The sequence below is a fragment of the Hylobates moloch genome, unplaced genomic scaffold, assembly GCF_009828535.3.
Source record: "Hylobates moloch isolate HMO894 unplaced genomic scaffold, HMol_V3 SCAFFOLD_15, whole genome shotgun sequence".
Classification (NCBI taxonomy): Eukaryota; Metazoa; Chordata; class Mammalia; order Primates; family Hylobatidae; genus Hylobates; species Hylobates moloch.
The window spans coordinates 41,803,357-41,822,046 of NW_026652290.1; the positions used below are offsets into that span (position 1 = coordinate 41,803,357).

The 18,690-nt window shown below is 44.3% G+C and overlaps 1 protein-coding gene across 2 annotated transcripts in view; it reads left to right on the top strand.

The window, feature by feature from the left end:
- TBC1D8 (TBC1 domain family member 8) overlaps positions 1-18,690 on the top strand; it is a 144,629-nt gene that overhangs the window by 59,627 nt on the left and 66,312 nt on the right. The window contains exon 2 of one of the 2 annotated variants that reach the window (XM_032176695.2): positions 1,941-2,096. In XM_032176695.2, the coding sequence (XP_032032586.1) occupies positions 1,941-2,096 (156 nt within the window). The remainder of the gene's footprint in view (positions 1-1,940; positions 2,097-18,690) is intronic. The other variant, XM_032176696.2, reaches the window with a different exon arrangement.

Genomic DNA, 18,690 nt, shown 5'->3' on the forward strand with positions numbered 1-18,690 from the left:
TCACTTCTGTGATTCTTGCCGAAAATATATAACCTGAATCTAATCATGACCAGGCCTCAGACAAACCCAGACTTTGGGACATGCTACAAGAAAAACTGGCCTATAAAGCCTCAGAAGTGTCAAGGTCATGAAAGTCAGTGAAAGACTTCTCCAGACCCACGTAGTCCAAAGAGACTTGACAACTGAATGTGAGTCTTAACTGGATCCATTGTAGCAAAAGGACATTATTGGGACATTTGGCAACATTTGAATGGGTCTTATGATTAGATGGCAGGGCCATATTAATGTTCTGAATTTGATAGTTGTACTGTGGTTATATAGGAGGATACCGTGTTTGTACTAAATATATGACGGGGTATTAGGTAAGTAACTTGCCCCCAGTGATTCAGTTTTTCTTTACACTTGAGGTTGTTAAACTGTATAAAGATAGACATAGTAATTGCTCAGGCAGCTGTGGCCCTTATTCAAGGCCTATTAGTTAAGGGTAATGTGTGAAGTAAATTGAAGACCTAATCTTCTCAGCCATCTTAGCCATCTAGATTCCCAGGCAATCAAGGATCAGGATGCCTTTTTTTTTTTTTGAAACTGAGGTCCTGCTCTGTCTCCCAGGGTAGGGCACAGTGGCATCATCGCTGCTTACTGCACCCTCAAACTCGTAAGCTGAAGCCATCCTCCCGCCTCAGCCTTCTGAATAGCTGGGAATACAGGCACTCGCCACCATGCCCAGCTAATTCTTTAATTTTCTGTAGAGATGAGATCTCACTGTATTGCCCAGCTTGGTCTCAAACTCCTAGGCTGAAGCGATCATCTGCCTCGGCCTCTCAAAGTGCTGGGATTACAGGCATGAGCCACTGCACCCAGCTGGGGATGCCTTTTTTGTTTTGTTGTTGTTTTGCCTGCCATTGATTTCTGATGCCACTCATTATAGGAAAATGCTAATCCTGCACTCATATTTTGTGCTTTATGGTCTGTAAAAGACTTTGATAGGTTTTCTTTTCTTTTCATTTTTTTTTTTTTTTTGAGATAGAGTTTTGCTCTTGTTGCCCAGGCTGGAGTGCAATGGTGCAATCTCAGCTTGCTGCAACCTCCACCTCCTGGGATCAAGCGATTATCTTGCCTCGGCCTCCCGAGTAGCTGGGATTACAGGTGCCTGCCACCACGCCCGGCTAATTTTTTGTAATTTTAGTAGAGACAGGGTTTCACCATGTTGGCCAGGCTGGTCTCGAACTCCTGACCTCGAGTGATACTCCCGCCTTGGCCTCCCAAAATGCTGGGATTACAGGCATGTGCCACCCCTCCCGGCTGGTTTTCTTATTTACATCTCACAGTACCCTGGAGCAGGCAGGGATTATTTTATCATATTGGAGAGGAGGATAATGATGATAAAATAATAATAATGGGTGACATAGAGTACTTTTTATGGGCTTGCAATAGTTTAAGCACTTTGAATGTTGGATACTTTAACTCATTTAATTATCCCAATTACCCTATGAAGTAGGTAGACTGTGCTTATTTTATTTCACCAACAAGGAATCTAGGGCACAGACAAGTTAAGTGATTTGCCTAAGGCCCCACAGATTGAAAGCGGTGGATCCAGGGTTTGCATCAGGCAGTCTTGAGTCCAGAGCCCCTGCTTATTTATGTACTGGGACTTAGCGCCTTAGCTAGGCTGGGTGACTGGTTCAGCACCCTTCGTTCACCTCTTCATTGATTGAGCAAATGAGTACTGCGTGCCTGTCAGGGGCAGGTCCTGCTGCAGATGCAGACAGAGCCCTTGGCTCCATGGAGCTCAGGCTTTGTGAGGTGAGTTGAAGAACTGGATGTGAAACTGTCTCTGCCACCCCACCATGGAGTCCAGACAGCGACCACATGCCTCACACGCATGAGGAGCTGGCCAGCCCCATGCTCACAGGTGCACTTTCTTCTCTTTTCTTTTGAAGGTCGCCTGGTTGGCGCACTGGATGCAGTGTTGGATTCCAATGCACGGGTCGCTCCATTTCGAATTCTGCTTCAAGTTCCTGGCTCCCAGGTTTATTCTCCCATAGCATGTGGTGAGTTACTGAATGGATCAGACGTTTACTGGGCCATAGCCACTGGTGAGTTTTGTTCCAGTTGGAATGTTCCAAACCTTAAGGTGTAAGCATGCTGAGTATCTGCATGTTGGTGAAGCTTGAAGGTAACCCCTTTGGATAACTCCCTCATCTGCTTTCAGGAACTTAACTCCCCTCCCCTCCACTCCCCTTCCTTCCCCTTCCCTCTCCTTCCCTCCTCTCCCCTGCCCTCCTCTTCCTTCCTCTCCCCTTCTTCTCTTCCCCTCTCCTTTCCACCTCTCCCTCTCAACCCTTGCTTTTCCCTCCCATCTTTTTTTTTTTTTTTTTAAACCATCAAAAGCACATAAAGGCTGTAATCTTAGGCAGCATAGCTTGGGCATGCCAGGCTTTCGATTGGTGTGTTTCATGGTGCTCGTATATTGTTGATAACGAATCGAGCCATTTTCTTCTTAATCTTGTTTCTGACTTAACAAATGTGCTCCTGGATGCATACACATATTGATGTGGGCAGATTCTGAGGGCTGTGTCTGACTCAGGGCAGTCTTCTCTTATTGTGATGGTGTGGGCAGATTCTGAGAGCTGTGTCTGATCTAGGGCAGTCTTGACCCCATGTTCCACCTTTGCACTGAGAGAATGAGTCACTGGACAGCTGGGGGCTGAGAGAAGGTGGAAACCACCTGCTCGTCTTCTCCCTCTGGGGTTTCTGTTCCTATCACAGGCATTACCTGGTGCTCTGTCTAACCACTCAGGTTCCTCTTGGGCCAGGAGTCATCACTTCTTGAGAAGACCCTTTTATTAAAAAACAAAACCAAAATGTCTTTTTTTTTTTAAACACAAGTAATAAATGCTCATCTTCCAGAAATGAAAAAGTGGATAAGAAAGAAGGAAAAAATAATCACCTGCAACCCTTTATCCACAGCGAATCTTCTTTCTGCATATACACATGATGGTTTTTTAGTTTTCTATCTTCTCATAGCACCTTATTAGTTACTTAAACTTTCAAAATCACCTCTACATGTTCTCTAGCAACATTTAAATTAAAAAAAAATTAAATTAAATTTTATTTTATTGAGATGGAATCTCACTATGTTGGCCAGGGTGGTGGTCTTGAACTCCTGGCCTTCAGTGATCAGCCTGCATTGGCCTTCCAGAGTTGCTGGGATTACAGGCATGAGCCACCATGCCTGGCCAACATTGGAATTCTTTTTCCTCGAAAATACAAGAAAGTGTGAAGAGAATTCACATTCATATCCCATGGATCCAATACTAATCACTGTTAACATCTTGGCGTGTTTTTTTTTTTTTTTCCAGTTTGTTTTGTTTTTTAATTAAGACAGATCATTCTGTATTTGCATAAAATGACAAAGATGATGCATGCTCGGTAGAAAGAAATCAGGCTGGGAATGGTGGCTCATGCCTGTAATCACAGCACTTTGGGAGGCTGAGGAGGGAGGATCACTGGAAGCCAGGAGTTCAAGGCCAGCCTGGGTGACAAAGTGAGGCATGCATCTCTGCAAAAAATTTAAAAATTAGCTGGGCATGGTGGTGTGTACCTGTAGTCTCAATTACTAGGAAGGCTGAGGATCGCTTGAACCCAAGAGTTCGAGGCTGTGGTGAGCTATGATGGTGCCACTGCCCTCCAGCCTGGGTGATAGAGGGACAGCCCGTTTCTTAAAAAAGAGAGGCTGGGTGTGGTGGCTCAGGCCTATAATCCCAACACTTTGGGAGGCCCAGGCGGGTGGATCACGAGGTCAGGAGTTCAAGACCAGCCTGGCCAAGATGGTGAAACCCCGTCTCTATTAAAAATACAAAAATTAGCCGGGCGTGTTGGCAGATGCCTATAATGCCAGCTACTTGGGAGGCTGAGGCAGGAGAATTGCAGTGAGGAGGAGGTTGTAGTGAGCCGAGATTATGCCACTGCACTCCAGCCTGGGTGACGGAGTGAGACTCTGTCTCAAAAGAAAAAAAATAGAGAGAGAGTGTGTGTCAAAGAAATCAGCTAACTGAAAAATACAAAGAAGGTATCTATCTCCCCAAATCCCAGCCACCCAAAGTAACCTCTAGTTTCATGAGGTGAGCATCAGCCCAGATAACTTTGTAAGACATTTAGACACACAGGGATAGTTGAGAAGATGGACAGAAGGACTTTTATAAAAATGCAACTTGTGTGTCAGTGCTTTTATAACAAAAGTATTACATTAACTTGATTTCAATAAAAGGAAATAAACTGAAATGAAACCAAAGAAATGTTAAACTTCAAATAAATGTTTCTTTAATACAAGAGAGATTATTTTCTAAAAGGTTCAAGTAAGGTTAAGGGAAGAGATTTTTGAAAGCATTAAAAGGTTAGAATTGTGGCTTTTGAAAAACAATGTTTGAAGTCTGATAGTGTTCACTGGCTCCCCACCCTCTGAGTCAAGGGTGCCAACATTCTTATTCTCCTCCCTGCTTTCCCAATGTCTCATTTAAAAAAGTTTTATTATTAGTTTTACATTGTACTTTCCATTCTGTCATGTAACCTTACTTTATTATTTAGCTCAGTTCTCACTTATACATTGATTTAATGCTTTTACTCAGGTATAGATTTCCCAATCTGGAATTTTTTTTTTTTTTTTTTGAGACAGAGTCTTGCTTTTGTTTCCCAGGCTGGAGTGCAATGCTGTAATCTCAGCTCACTGCAACCTCCACCTCCTGGGTTCAGGTGATTCTCTTGCCTCAGCCTCCCAAGTAGCTGGGATTACAAGCATGCACCACCACGCTCGGCTAATATTTTGTATTTTTAGTAGAGACGGGTTTTTTTTTACCTATTGGTCAGGCTGGTCTCAAACTCCTGACCTCAGGTGATCTGCCTGCCTTGGCCTCCCAGAGGGCTGGGATTACAGGTGTGAGCCACTGCATCCGGCCCCAATCCAGAATATTTTATCTCTTATTTGGCTGGACTCCTGTTTTCTTCCCTCAATAATGTCAGTGTCCTATTTTCTGAATGTTTTTTCCCATTTGCCAGTGTTTGCCCTTGTTTCTGGACTTGAGTGACACCTTGGCTGGGTGATAGTTTGAGGCTATGCTCTAGAGCAAGCTTGTCCAACCTGCGGCCTGCTGGTTGCATGCAGCCCAATACAAATTAGTCAACTTTCTTAAAACATGATGAAATTCAGCCGGGCGCGGTGGCTCACTCCTGTAATCCCAGCACTTTGGGAGGCTGAGGCGGGTGGATCACCTGAGGTCAGGAGTTCAAGACCAACTTGGCCAACATGGGGAAACCCCGTCTTTACTAAAAGTACAGAAATTAGCCAGGAGTGGTTGTGGGCACCTGTAGTCTTAGCTACTCAGGAATCTGAGGCAGGAGAATCGCTTGAGCCCGGGAGGGAGGTTGTAGTGAGCCGAGATCATGCCATTACACTCCAGCCTTGACAACAGAGTCAGATTCCATGTCAAGAAAAAAGAAAAAAAAATTTTTTTGCGATTTTTTTTTTTTTTTAAGCTTATCAGCTATTGTTAATGTTAGTGTATTTTATGTGTGGCCCAAAATAACTCTTCTTCTTCCAACGTGGCTTAGGGAAGCCAAAAGATTGGACATCCCTGTCTAGACTAGGTTGGTGGCTGTTGTTCTAGGGCCTTCCTGTATTTGATAGGCCAATAGGAGAAATCTCAGGCAGGACCGATTGTTTTTTTTTTCCTTTGCATATGATAAGTTTTTTTGTGCACACAATTCTGTCTTTATCATTGAAGTTTAGTAACTTGATTAGCTTCTGTAACTACTGTGAGCATAGTGTGTTACATTTTTTGGAACATGGTACACTGTTGCAGTCTGCAGATTGGTTTCTTTAATCACTTTAGGAAATTTTCTTGCATCATTCTGTGTATGTATTATATTTTTTGATGCATTTTACTTTCATTTAACTTTTCTACTTCAAGGATACTTTATGTTGGATAGCTGTTATCTGCTTTTCATTTCTGTTTTTTGTTATCTTTTTCATCTGTGTTCTCCATTCAGCTCATAACTCTTTTGAGTTAATAATTTGGTTTGCCGCAGTATATTCTATACCTTGCTGCTTTTAACTTATCTACTAATTTTGTTGTCAAGCTTTTTTTTTTTTTTTTGAGACAGAGTCTGGCTCTGTTGCCCAGGCTAGAGTGCAGTGGTACAATCTCAGCTCACTGAAACCTCTGCCTCCCAGGTTGATGCCATTCTCCTGCCTCAGCCTCCCAAGTAGCTGGGACTACAGGCACCCGCCACCACGCCCAGCTAATTTTTTTGTATTTTTAGTAGGGACGAGGTTTCACCCTCTTAGCCAGGATGGTCTCCATCTCCTGACCTTATGATCCACCTGCCTCAGCCTGCCAAAGTGCTGGGATTACAGGCGTGAGCCGCCGTGCCTGGCCTGTTGTCAAGTTGTTTTGATCCTCGTTTCATTTTGTTAGGTTTCCAACATCCTTTTAATCTGTTATCCATTAGCTCATCTGTGAGTGCTTGTTTTATTGAACCCGTGTTCTTCAGTTGTTTGGGAGCATGAAGCATTCGTGAGAATTTTCTTTTCTTCCTTGAGTGTTCCATTCTCTTCTAGCACAGAATCTCTTCTTTGGAACCTTCTGTTCTCATCCATTCATTTTCTTTTGCAGTCAAGTGTTTACTTGTTTGCAGTGCTGTTTCTCCTTGTCTTGCTCATGCTTGGGCATCGTTATCCCAGACGTTATATTGGCGCTAACGTAGTGTGACTTTAACTCATGTTATGGGAACAGGGCAAGGAGGACTGGCATCTCGCTAGACGAGACGTGGTGGGTGAGAGAGTAGGATCCTCTTTTTCACATTTCTTGCAGGTTTGGAGCTTTTGATATGAGCATTTTTTTCTCCCCCCTAGGTTGGCTTCTGGGGAGTTGTCAGGGTGGGGAGTTGCCCACATTTCTGCTCTGTTCCTGAATCCATGCCCTTTGTAACGACAGCCATACCACATTCTTAATGGCCACACAGCATTCAACTCTGTGGCTGTAGCTCAATTTACTCATCCAGTCCTTTATTGGATACTTAATTGGCCCTGATTTTTTAATAGTTTAAAAGCGTTTAAACTGTTATAGTTTAATAGTGAATATCCTGGCTGGGCGTGGTGGCTCACACCTGTAATCCCAGCACTTTGGGAGGCTGAAGCGGGCAGATCACGAGGTCAGGAGATCGCGACCATCCTGGCTAACATGGTGAAACCCCATCTCTACTAAAAAAATACAAAAAAATTAGCTGGACCTGGCGGGTGCCTGTAGTCCCAGCTACTCGGGAGGCTGAGGCAAGAGAATGGCGTGAACCCAGGAGGCGGAGCTTGCAGTGAGCGGAGATGGAGCCACTGCACTCCAGCCTGGGTGACTGAGCGAGACTCTGTCTCAAAAAAAAAAAAAAATAGTGAATATCCATTCATGTCAACTTTTCAGGACGCTTCACAATCCCTAAAGTCCATTTATTTGAAATGTTTGTTGCCCGCCGTGTACCAGACACATGCTTGATGTCGGGGATTCTGTGCTGAGTTTGTGGGGGGCAGTCTCCCTGCACCTAGCTTTTCAGGACCTGGGGGAAGGCAGATAGCAACATGAATAACAGGTGCAGGTGGGCAGAGGGCTAGGGAGGCCTGAGAGACAAGCACCCTTGCAGAGCACATCGTGAGGAACGGCTGCATGGAAGGGATGTGTTTTTTTTTTTTTTTTTTGAGACAGAGTCTCACTTTGTTGCCCAGGCTAGGGTGGTGCGGTCATGCGATCTTGGCTTACTGCAACCTCCACCTCCCGGGTTCAAGCAGTTCTCCTGCCTCAGCCTCCTGAATAGCTGGGATTACACGTGCGCGTACCACTGTGCCTGGCAATTTTTTTTAATTTTTAGTGGAGACGGGTTTTCACCATGTTGGCCAGGCTGGCCTTGAACTTCTGACCTCAGGTGATCCTCCCACCTTTGCCTCCCAAAGTGCTGGGATTACAGGCGTGAGCCACTGCGCCCGGCGGGATGTGTGTTCCTAATGCATTTTGTGTTTATTGCCAAATTGCCTGCCATGACGTTTGCGCCAGCTTCCCTGGGTCCTCCCCTTCCAGCAGTGCAGGAGTCCTGAGCAGGTTAACTCCTAGACCTTCTTGCTGTTGAGCCGAGATCAGCTTCCTTTAGTTCCCACTGGGCGCAATTTCTGCCTCAGGCCTGACCCGGGCCACGTCTGCACATGCATCACTTTCTGCTGCCTTCTTGCCCACAGAACATCCCTTGAGTAAGAATTTGTTCTTTCAGTGCACTTTTCTTGGGTTAAGGAAGAGAGAATTGTTGAGTGTATTTCTGTCATGGACCCGGGGTATCAGTTTAGATCCTTAGGCCTCTTCTGGGAGTGCCTTGGGCATCTTGTACTGTGTTATTGACTCACCGTAGTTAATATTTTATTGTGTCTTGAGCATTGAGCAAAGGCCCCTGCCCAGGGCTTCAAGTCTCAGATAAAGCCCAAACAAGAACTGTAGGAAGGGCCTGGGCAGCCCCAGGACAAGGTGGGAACAGGAAGAGTGGCCTGCATGAATGATTTATATCTTCACTTGAGTTTGGCTGCTTGCACAGCAGGATGGGGAGACATAGGAGGGCCTTTGAGGATAAGTTTTTTCCTTTTTTTCTAAGTAGAGCTAGGTAGGTAACTTCATGGGTGAACTACATTATTATTTGGCAGAAGATATATCTATGGCTGACTGTGGTTGGAAGGAGAAATGAATTGCTATTATTTTTAACTTAACATGGACCAGAGAATCCCAAGGCTTTACAAAGATTACCGGCTTCAGTGGGTGGAGATATCCTAGGAGAGAGTGGTTGTGAGTTGTTTGGGAGGTTGTGGGCGCTATGATTTGGGCGAGAGCTGAGATGTCACCTCCCCTTACTCCCTGTCACCTGCGTCCTCCATCCCGGCACTTACTCATCACCAACTCTCCTTTGACTTGATTTTTGTCTGCCTTTTACTTCATGGAAGTAAAAGTTCTCTGAGAGTCATATTTGTGACCTTCTGATGCCTAGGACAGAGCTTGACGTGTCATCAATGCTCAGTAAACCATCAGTGGGCGAATAAGTGGGGAAGTATGGGAGAGAAGGAGAGGAGTCTCAGCAGTTAAGACTTCCGTATATAAGGAGAGTGAAGGTAAGGCACGCAGTTACAGATGAGACTCCTTGGGTGCTTTCTGCCGAGCCAGGCCAGGGATATTCCAGGCAAGGCATGGGCCTGCTCACCACCAACATGCAACAGAAGAACTTGAAAAACAGGGATGTTTCTTAATTTCTTTAAAAAACAAATGTTTGTATTGTTGTAAAATATGTATAACATAAAATTGACCATCTTAACCATTTTTAAGTGTACAGGTTGGTGGCATGAAGCACATTCGCAGTATGGTACAACCATCACCACCATCCATCTCCAGAACTTTTTTCATCTTCCCAAACTGAAACTCTACCTGTTAAACACTCACTCCTCACTCTGCTCTCCCCAAGTCCCAGGCAACCCAGATGGGATCCACGTTCTGTCTCTAGGAATTTGCCTACTCGGGCACCTCGTGTTGGTGGGCTCGAGCAGTGTTGGTCCTTTGGTGACCGCTCATTACAGTCAGCATCCTATTTTCAAGGGTCCCGCATGTTGCAGTGGGTGTCAGAAAGTCCTTCATTTTTACAGCTGAGTGATATTCCATTGTAAGTCGGCTTTCTTTTTGAAATCATATCTCTAAATGATTGGGCATAAGTAGAAACAAGGATGTGGTGTGTGGAACCAGGAGAGCAAAATCTTAGGAGCTAATTCCTAGTCAAGTCATGGGGAGCAGGAATGCTGGGAGGGTCAGGGTACCCAGCCTGCAGGAGGACCGGTTTTTGGCTGAATTGATGCCTTTCTTGTGCAGAGCCCTCTGGGTCTCTGGATGAACAAGGAGACTTCATTGCCATTTGTATGCATCTGATGGTTTTAGTCATGGCTCTGTCCTATGCTTGGAAAGTCCAGGCTGTTGTAGGCTGAGAGTTACCTATCATGTTCCTATGTGAGATGTCGATGTCTCGTGTTCTTTTTGGTAGGTAATTCCCAAGGTTACCAACTGCATTATTCACACGTACATTTTATTATTTTTTTTGAGACGGAGTCTCACTCTGTTTCCCAGGCTGGAGTGCAATGGTGTGATACTGGTGCACTGCAACCTCCGCCTCCCAGGCTCGAGCGGTTCTCCTGCCTCAGCCTCCTGAGTAGCTGGGATTACTGGCACCTGCCACCATGCCTGGCTAATTTTTGTATTTTTAGTAGAGACAGAGTTTCATCGTGTTGGTCAGGCTGGTCTCGAACTTCTGACCTCAAATAATCCACCTGCCTCAGCCTCCCAAAGTGCTGGGATTGCAGGCATGAGCTACCACACCTGGGTACACATTTTATTTTTTACCATGGCCCTGTGCATTAAGTGCATTGTTCTTGCCCAGTTTTCAGGAAGCAGAAAGAAAATACAGGCAAGAACTGCAGGACTTTGAATTATCTGCCTAGATCATTCTAAGAATTGAATTGATTATGCAATAATTGGACTCCTTTTCCTGTAGATTAATTGAGGCATGAGGTGGACCGTCTCCTCTGGTTACTGGAAGAGGATGTCCTGATTGTCTTACTTTGAGGCAGCCAGGGCGGGGGTTCTCCTGAGAGCATGGGGAGGGCCCCAGGGGGGCCCACTTCAGGGTTGCCTTTCATGAAAAACTTGTCAAACCTTTGTACAGATGGCCTTTTAATAACACTCACTGCTTTGCAGATCCAAGTTTGGACTCTGGGATGCTCCATTAGTTTGTTGGCCCTGTTTATGGTAGCTTAAGTGCAAGGTTTTTATCTAGCCAGTAAGGTCTGTCCCATGGTCTTGAGTGAAATGGGGAGCAGGAAAACAGAAAGAAAGGAAGGTGCCATGTTGTAGCAGGGGAGGGTCAGGAGACCACCTTACCTGGGCATCGTGGGCGGCAGGGGTGCCAGCAGAGCAGGAGCTTACCTGGTGGGCAGGGACACTGCCACATCTTGGGAGGGAGTATGTGTGTAGTTTGAAAAAGCTTACTTAATAGTTTAGATTTGGAAAATGGAAAAAACATCCTTTTGAAATGTTAAAGATCATTACAGAAATTTGTGATATTTTCATAAATCAAAATGTGGCATATGTTTTAAAAAATTGAGAATAGCTGGACACAGTGGCTTGCTCCCATAATCCCAGTACTTTGGGAGGGTGAGGTGGGAGGGTTGCTTCAGGCTGGGAATTCAAGACCAACCTGGGCAACATAGCGAATTTAAAAAATTAGCTGGGCCTGGTAGTGCTCCTGTGGTGCCAGCTGCTCAGGAGGCTGAGGTGGGACGGGGCCTGGAAAGTTGAGATTGCAGTGAACTGGGATCGTGCTACTGTACTCCAGCCTGGGCAACAGAGCAAGACCCTGTCTCCAAAAAAAAAAAAAAAAAACAAAAAAAAACAATTGAGAATACAAGAGTTGGGCTTTCCAGTTTAAACAATCCTTTCCTTTCCCATACTTTCTTTATTTGTTCCTCTCAATATTATATTGGGAAGTGTGATGCTTTGGCTCTGGAGAGGGAAGGAACAAGCCACAGGGAGCTCAGGGACTTGCCTGGGCTGCTTCAGGCATCGATAACACTGCGGGTGTGTCAGGTGCTGGCCCTGACAGAATGTTCTTTCAGAGCATTCTTTCTGACGCACATTCTCTTATCCCTGCCCTTGACCACGGCTGGCATCTTGGTTTTCTTGTAGTCTGCATCACTGTTTGCTTTGTCTTTGGAGAGAGAATTTTATTGAGGGAGGAAATGTTCCAGGGTGGATCAGATTAGCATCTCTGTGAACTTTGTACCATGGTAGCGAAGGAAGTGCCAACCCCATCTTTTTTTTCAAGAACAGAACACCCTGGGTGCTTCAAGGAAAGTCTGGGAAGCAACCCAGTGGGAGGGAAGACAGTGCTTTTCTCTGGGTCCCCACGCTAAGGTCAGGCGGTGTGAGTTGTCACACTTGTTTTCGGTCACGCTCGGGGTGCTGCGGTTCACGTTTCTTTTCTATTATGGAGTTACTGTCACCAGGCTCTTACTGTTTTAAATAAAGTCATTTTGCTTATGCTCAAATAATCACACTCATCCAAGGCATTCTTCCCTTAGGGTTGTTGTTTATAGTTAATTTAAAAAGCAGGGACATACTGAGCTTAACTTGTAGATCTAGTAAATGCTGATTTCAAAAGTGATGTTAAAAACTATTTTTAACACTGGACCTGGTTGGGGCTGGGTGCGGTGGCTCACACCTGTAATCCTAGCACTTTGGGAGGCCTAGGTGGGCAGATCACGAGGTCAGGAGATCGAGACCATCCCAGCTAACAGGGTGAAACCCTGTCTGTACTAAAAATACAAAAAAGTTAGCCAGGCGTGGTGGTGGGTGCCTGTAGTCCCAGCTACTCGGGAGGCTGAGGCAGGAGAATGGCGTGAACCCAGGAGGTGGAGCTTGCAGTGAGCCAAGATCGCACCACTGCACCCTAGCCTGGGCAACAGAGCAAGACTCAAAAAAAAAAAAAAAAAAAAAAAAAAAAAAGAAAGCCAGACAGGACCCAGTGACTCAAACCACACATTTGAGAGGCTGAGGTGAAGGAGGAGTTCAAGACTGCAGTGAGCTATGATGGCACTCCAGCCTGAGTGACAGATGAAACCGTGTCTTTAAATAAATACATGAATAAAACCCTCCAAAACAAAAAACCGATTTTTAAGCCTGGAATCAGACTTTTCTCTAGTGTCTTATAGGTTACAGAACCGGTTGGTAACTTCTGCATAGAGCGGGACTTGATTAACAAGGAAACCATCTGAGGAGGATCTTAGCAGGCGTCTAGTTTAATCCCTTTCATTTTTAGTAGGTAAAGAGACATTGACTGGGGCTGTGGGTTTCAAAAGGAGATGACTGGCAAATGACTTTTTATTAAATGATTCCTTAACGATAAAAAAATAACATCGGGAATGAGCACGGAGGCACCATGGACTCTGTGCTGCCTGGAGCCCTCCTTCTTGGCCAGTTTTGCTGGTCTGACCCCAGTGAGTATGTCTGCCTCCGTACTCTGGTCTCTCCCATTCCGTGAGGTCCCCGGGGGCCCACTTCAGGGTTGCCTTTCACTGACTTCTGTGACATATGCTAGAGCCTTGTATATCTGAATTGCCTGGGGCTAGTAGTGATCCTGATCAAAAAAATAATAAGGCAATTCAGGGAGTAAGCACTTCTGTCCGTTTTCTTGCCCCGCATTTTCACTTCTGATGATATTTTCCTCATAGGTAGGAGTTAGTTATCCATATTTGTTCCTTTTTTTTTTTTGCTAAGAAAGGTTTTTCTTTTCTTTCCTTTTTTTTTGTTATGAAGATTTTCAAACATGTCCTAAAGTAGGGAGGAGAGTGTAAGGAAACCTGCAGAAACCTCATTGTGTACATGCATGAGGACTGAAGTTTTGCCCTTCTTGAGTTATTTCTTCCTCTCTAAGCCCTTCCCCTACCCCAAAGCATTTTAAAGCAAATTCTAGAAATTATAATATTTCACCCCTACATATTTTAGGAAACATGTCTGAAAAATATGGCCGATCTTATCACTGTAATGCCCTTACTAAACTGATAAAGTTAACTTTGATTCCTTGGTGTCCCTGGACTCAGTCCATTCTTAGGCTTCCTGCTTGCTTCAGGAATCTTCATAGATCTGGGTTTTAATCCATAGTTAACTAGAACTGCACACCCATTTGGTTGTGTTGCTAAAGTCTCTTTGAGTCAAGAAAACCGTACCTGTCCAATGTGTTCATTTTGCCCACTGCCCATTTAGAGCCAATTTCTCAAGACGGTAATTGCAATAGAGAAAGAGTTTAATATGTACAGAGCTGTCTGAATGGAAGATTGGAGTTGTATTACTCAAATCAGTCTCCCTGAAAATTCGGACGCTAGGGTTTTTCAAGGATAGTGTGGTGGGCCAGGGAATGGAAGCTGCTCGTTGGTTAGGGATACAATCTTAGCAGTGTGGGAAATGGTCTTTGTGTGTGCTGAGCCCACTTCTGTGGGGGATGACTGGGCCAGTTGGTGCGTCCAGGTGGAGCCATCTGTGATCAGAAATGCAAAAATCTGAACAGACATCTCAAAAGGCCAATTTTAGCTTCTGTAAGAGTGATGTTATCTGCAGGAGTAATTGGGGAAGTTGCCAATCTTGTGACCTCCAGGAATAAAGGCTGGTAATTGTTTAAGTCTACACCTTAGCAGAATTCAAGCTCCCCTCATCCTCCTAACCTGGTGGTCTTTCATTAGCTTTCCAAGGGTGCTTTAGTTTTGGGGAAGGGCTATTATCATTTGATATGGTTTGGATCTGTGTTCCTAACCAAATCTCATATTGAAATGTAATCTCCAGTGTTGGAGATGGGGCCTGGTGGGAGGTGACTGGATCATGGGGGTGGATTTCTCTTGAATGGCTTAGCACCATCCCCTTGGTACTGTCCTCAGGATAGATAGTGAGTGAATTCTTATAAGATCTCATTGTTTAAAAGTATGTAGCACCAGCCGGGCGCGGTGGCTCACGCCTGTAATCCCAGCACTTTGGGAGGCCGAGGTGGGTGGATCACGAGGTCAGGCAATCGAGACCATCCTGGCTAACACAGTGAAACCCCATCTCTACTAAAAATACAAATAAATTAGCCGGGCGTGGTGTTAGGTGCCTGTAGTCCCAGCTACCCGGGAGGCTGAGGCAGGAGAATGGCATGAACCCGGGAGGCAGAGGTTGCAGTAAGCCGAGATTGTGCCACTGCACTCCAGCCTGGGTGACAGAGTGAGACTCTGTCTCAAAAAAAAAAAAAAAGTATGTAGCACCTCCCCCCTCTCTCTTGCTCCTGCTCCTACCATGTGAGATGTCCCCCTTTGCCTTCCAGCATGATTGGAAGCTTCCTGAGGCTCCCCAGAAGCAGAAGTTGCCATGCTTCTGCAGAACCGTGAGTCTTGGGTATTTCTTTATAGCAATGTGGGAACGTACTTATACATCATTTATACTGTCACCTAAATGTCTTCCAAAGTTAGGTTGGCCCAAGCCCAGGAATGACTAAGGGCAGTTTGAAGGTTAAAGGCAAGATAAGGATTGGTTAGAGCAGATCTCTTTCATAATTTCTCAGTTATAATTTTTGCCAGGGCAGTTTCACAGTTTCAGCCCTCTTCCTCCCATCCCTCTTTTCATGCCACTGACTTGTTGAAGAAGTTGGGCTAATTTTTATGTGGAATATCCCTCCGGCTGCATAGTCTGTTTTCTCCCTCAGGGCATCATTTAACTTAGTGCACTTTTCTTCATGTTTCCTGGAAACTGGAAGTTACTAATAAAGGTTTAATTGAATGTAGGTTCAGCTGTTTTTAGAAAGAATACTTGATAGGCTGCGCCATGTATTTTATTTTGCATTCTCTCAGGAGGCACGTATCGTCTGGATGTCTCACTCCTATTGATGCTAAGATTAGTTCATGAGTTCAGGTGACAGCTTCCATTGCATTCTCCCCCATCAAGCTTTCGTCAAAGGTTTTTTTCCATTATGATCATTGCCTGAATTCACTTTTTCTCTATGGATCGTGAAATGGTGGTTTTCTAATATGATCATTCCTTTTACAACTGTCAGCTTGAGTTATCTGTAAAGAAGAACTTTGTCTCTTCAATTAGTGCTATTTGGTCACCCTGAGACATAATATATTTAGAAAACATGGGGTTAAATGCCTCCTTTTGCTCTGTAGTTGCCTACTGTTAATGTAAGGAGTTGGTGCCCTGGTCATCTGCAATGATGACAAGTGAATTATTATTCTTCTGTTTTAGCTTCCTTTTCTTTTTCTCTCTCCCTTCTCCCCTTTTTAGTATCGTTTTAAAGTTAAGAATCCCTGCTCCTAGCATTTCATTATGAAAATTTTCAAACATACAGAAAACGTTGAAAGAATTATGCAGTGAACACTATAAGCCAGGAGTTTAAAAATATATTCAGTGTGTTTCAATTAATTGCTGGATTTTTTTGGTATGTAGATTGAACCATCTTCTGCCCATTAGAGCCCATTTGTAGTCCGTTTTTTACTGCTAAAAGAACTGCCTGAGACTGGACAATTCATAAAGGAAAGAGGTTTAATTGACTCACAGTTTAGCATGGCTGGGGAGGCCTCAGGAAACTTACAATCATGGTAGAAGGTGCAAAGGAGAAGCAAGGCACTTTCTTCACAAGGCAGCAGAAAGGAGAACTGCTGAGCAAAGAGGGAATAGCCCCTTATAAGACCATTTTGTGAGAACTCACCATCATGAGAACAGCATGTGGGAAACTGCCCCCATGATTCAATCACCTCCACCTGGTCTCTCCCTTGACACGTGGGAATTATGGGAATTACAATTCAAGATGAGATTTGGGTGGGGACACAAAGTCTAACTATATCACCCTTCCTGTGACTTCTATGACTTTTTTTTTTTTTTTTTTTTAAGACGGAGTCTCACTCTGTCGCCTAGGCTGGAGTGCAGTGGTGCAATGTTGGCTCACTGCAACCTCTGCCTCCCAGGTTCAAGCAATTCTTGTGCCTCAGCCTCCCCAGTAGCTAGCACTACAGGTGTGTGCCACCATGCCCAGCTAATTTTTTGTATTTTTAGTAGAGATGGGATTTCACCCTGTTGGCCAGGCTGGTCTCAAACTCCTGACCTCAGGTGATCTGCCCGCCTTGGCCTCCCAAAGTGCTGGGATTACAAGTGTGAGCCACTGAGCCCAGCCGACTTCTATGACTAAACTGTAACATTTGTCTCAAGTGCTTCCTCGCTTTCTGGCCAACAAGCTGTGAAATGCTCATCTTGAGGCCAGGCGCAGTGGCTCATGCTTGTAATCCCAGCACTTTGGGAGGCTGAGGTGGGCGGATCACGAGGTCAGGAGATCGAGACCATGGTGAAACCCCGTCTCTACTAAAAATACAAAAAAATTAGCCGGGCGTGGTGGTGGGCGCCTGTAGTCCCAGCTACTTGGAGAGGCTGAGGCAGGAGAATGGCCTGAACCTGGGAGGTGGAGCTTGCAGTGAGCCAAGATTGCGCCACTGCACTCCAGCCTAGGTGACAGAGCGAGACTCTGTCTCAAAAAAAAAAAAAAAAAAGTAATGCTCATCTTGTACCTTTCCTACCTTTTATTTGGAATCAGTCATTCCTCAAGTAGCCGTGGCTCCTTTTTTAATGGATATTTAACTGATATATGATGCATATTTAATGGCATTTAGGGACCACAGTTTAGGCTGTAGGGGTGCTCATTGTTACTGGGTTGTCATTGCCTCTAAGGCTTTTCAAGTAAGTGTGAACCTAAAAAGTGTGTGTGATGATAAAGAAAAATAAATAATGAGTTCATACTGACTTTTCAAATTCAACCGTAAAACTACATAGTTATAACTTAACTTTGATTTTATATTTGTTTTCCTCTTGTACTGAAAATCTTGATTTCTAACAATGTTCCCATAATTGTTTGTGTGTTTATCTAAGATATGTACACACACACCATTTCTAAATAATGTCAATATTGCTGTTAAGAATAGTTGAATGAGATTTTAAGGTTTTGAAGCTCTATATGGTGTTAGAATACATTTAACTACAGGTGTACTTCCTTTTATTGTGTTTCACTTTATTGTACTTTGAAGATACTGCATGTTTTACAAATTGAAGGTTTATAGTAACCCTGAACTGAGCAAATCTGTTAGCACTATTTTTCCAACAGTGTTGGAATGTGTTCACTTTGTGTCTCTGTCACATTTTGGTAATACTTTCAGTAGTTCAGACTTTTTCATTATTACTATGCCTGTTAATGGTGATCTGTTATCAGTGATCTTAGTTGTTACTGTTGTAATTGTTTTGGGGTGCCATGAACCATGGAAGACGATGAACTTCATTGATAAATGTTGTATGTGTTCTGACTGCTCCACCCACTGGGCCACCTTCTTCTTGGGCATCCCTATCTCCTGAGACACAAAAATACTGAAATTAGACTAATTAGTAACTCTACAATGGCCTCTAGTGCTCAAGTAAAAGAAAATGTCGCATGTCTTTCACTTTATATCAGAAACTAAAAATGATTAAGCTTAATGAGAAAGGCATATCAAAAATTGAGATAGGCTGAAAGCTAGGCCTCTTGGGCCAAACAGTTAAAGTTGTGAATCCAAAGGTAAAGTTCTTGAAAGAAATTAACATTGCTACTCCAGTGAACATGTGAATGTGATAAGAAAGCAAAACAGACTTATTGCTTCTATGGAGAAAGTTTTTGTGGTCTGTATAGAAGATCAAACAAGCCACAACATCTCTTTTAGCCAAAGCCTAATCCATGCAAGGCTCTCACTTTCCTAAATTCTGTGAAGGTTGAGAGATGTGAGAAACCTGCAGAAGAAAAGTTTGAAGCTAGCAGATGTTGGTTAATCAGCTTTAAGGAAAGCAGCCATCTCCATAACATAAAAGTACAAGGTGAAGCAGCAAGTACTGATGGAGAAGCTGCAGTGAGTTATAATATCCAGAAGGTCTAGCAGAGCTCATTGATGAAGGTGGCCACATTACACAACTGACTTTAAAACAATGTAGATGGCCAGGTGTGGTGGCTCACACCTGTAAATCCCAGCACTTTGGGAGGCCGAGGCAGGCG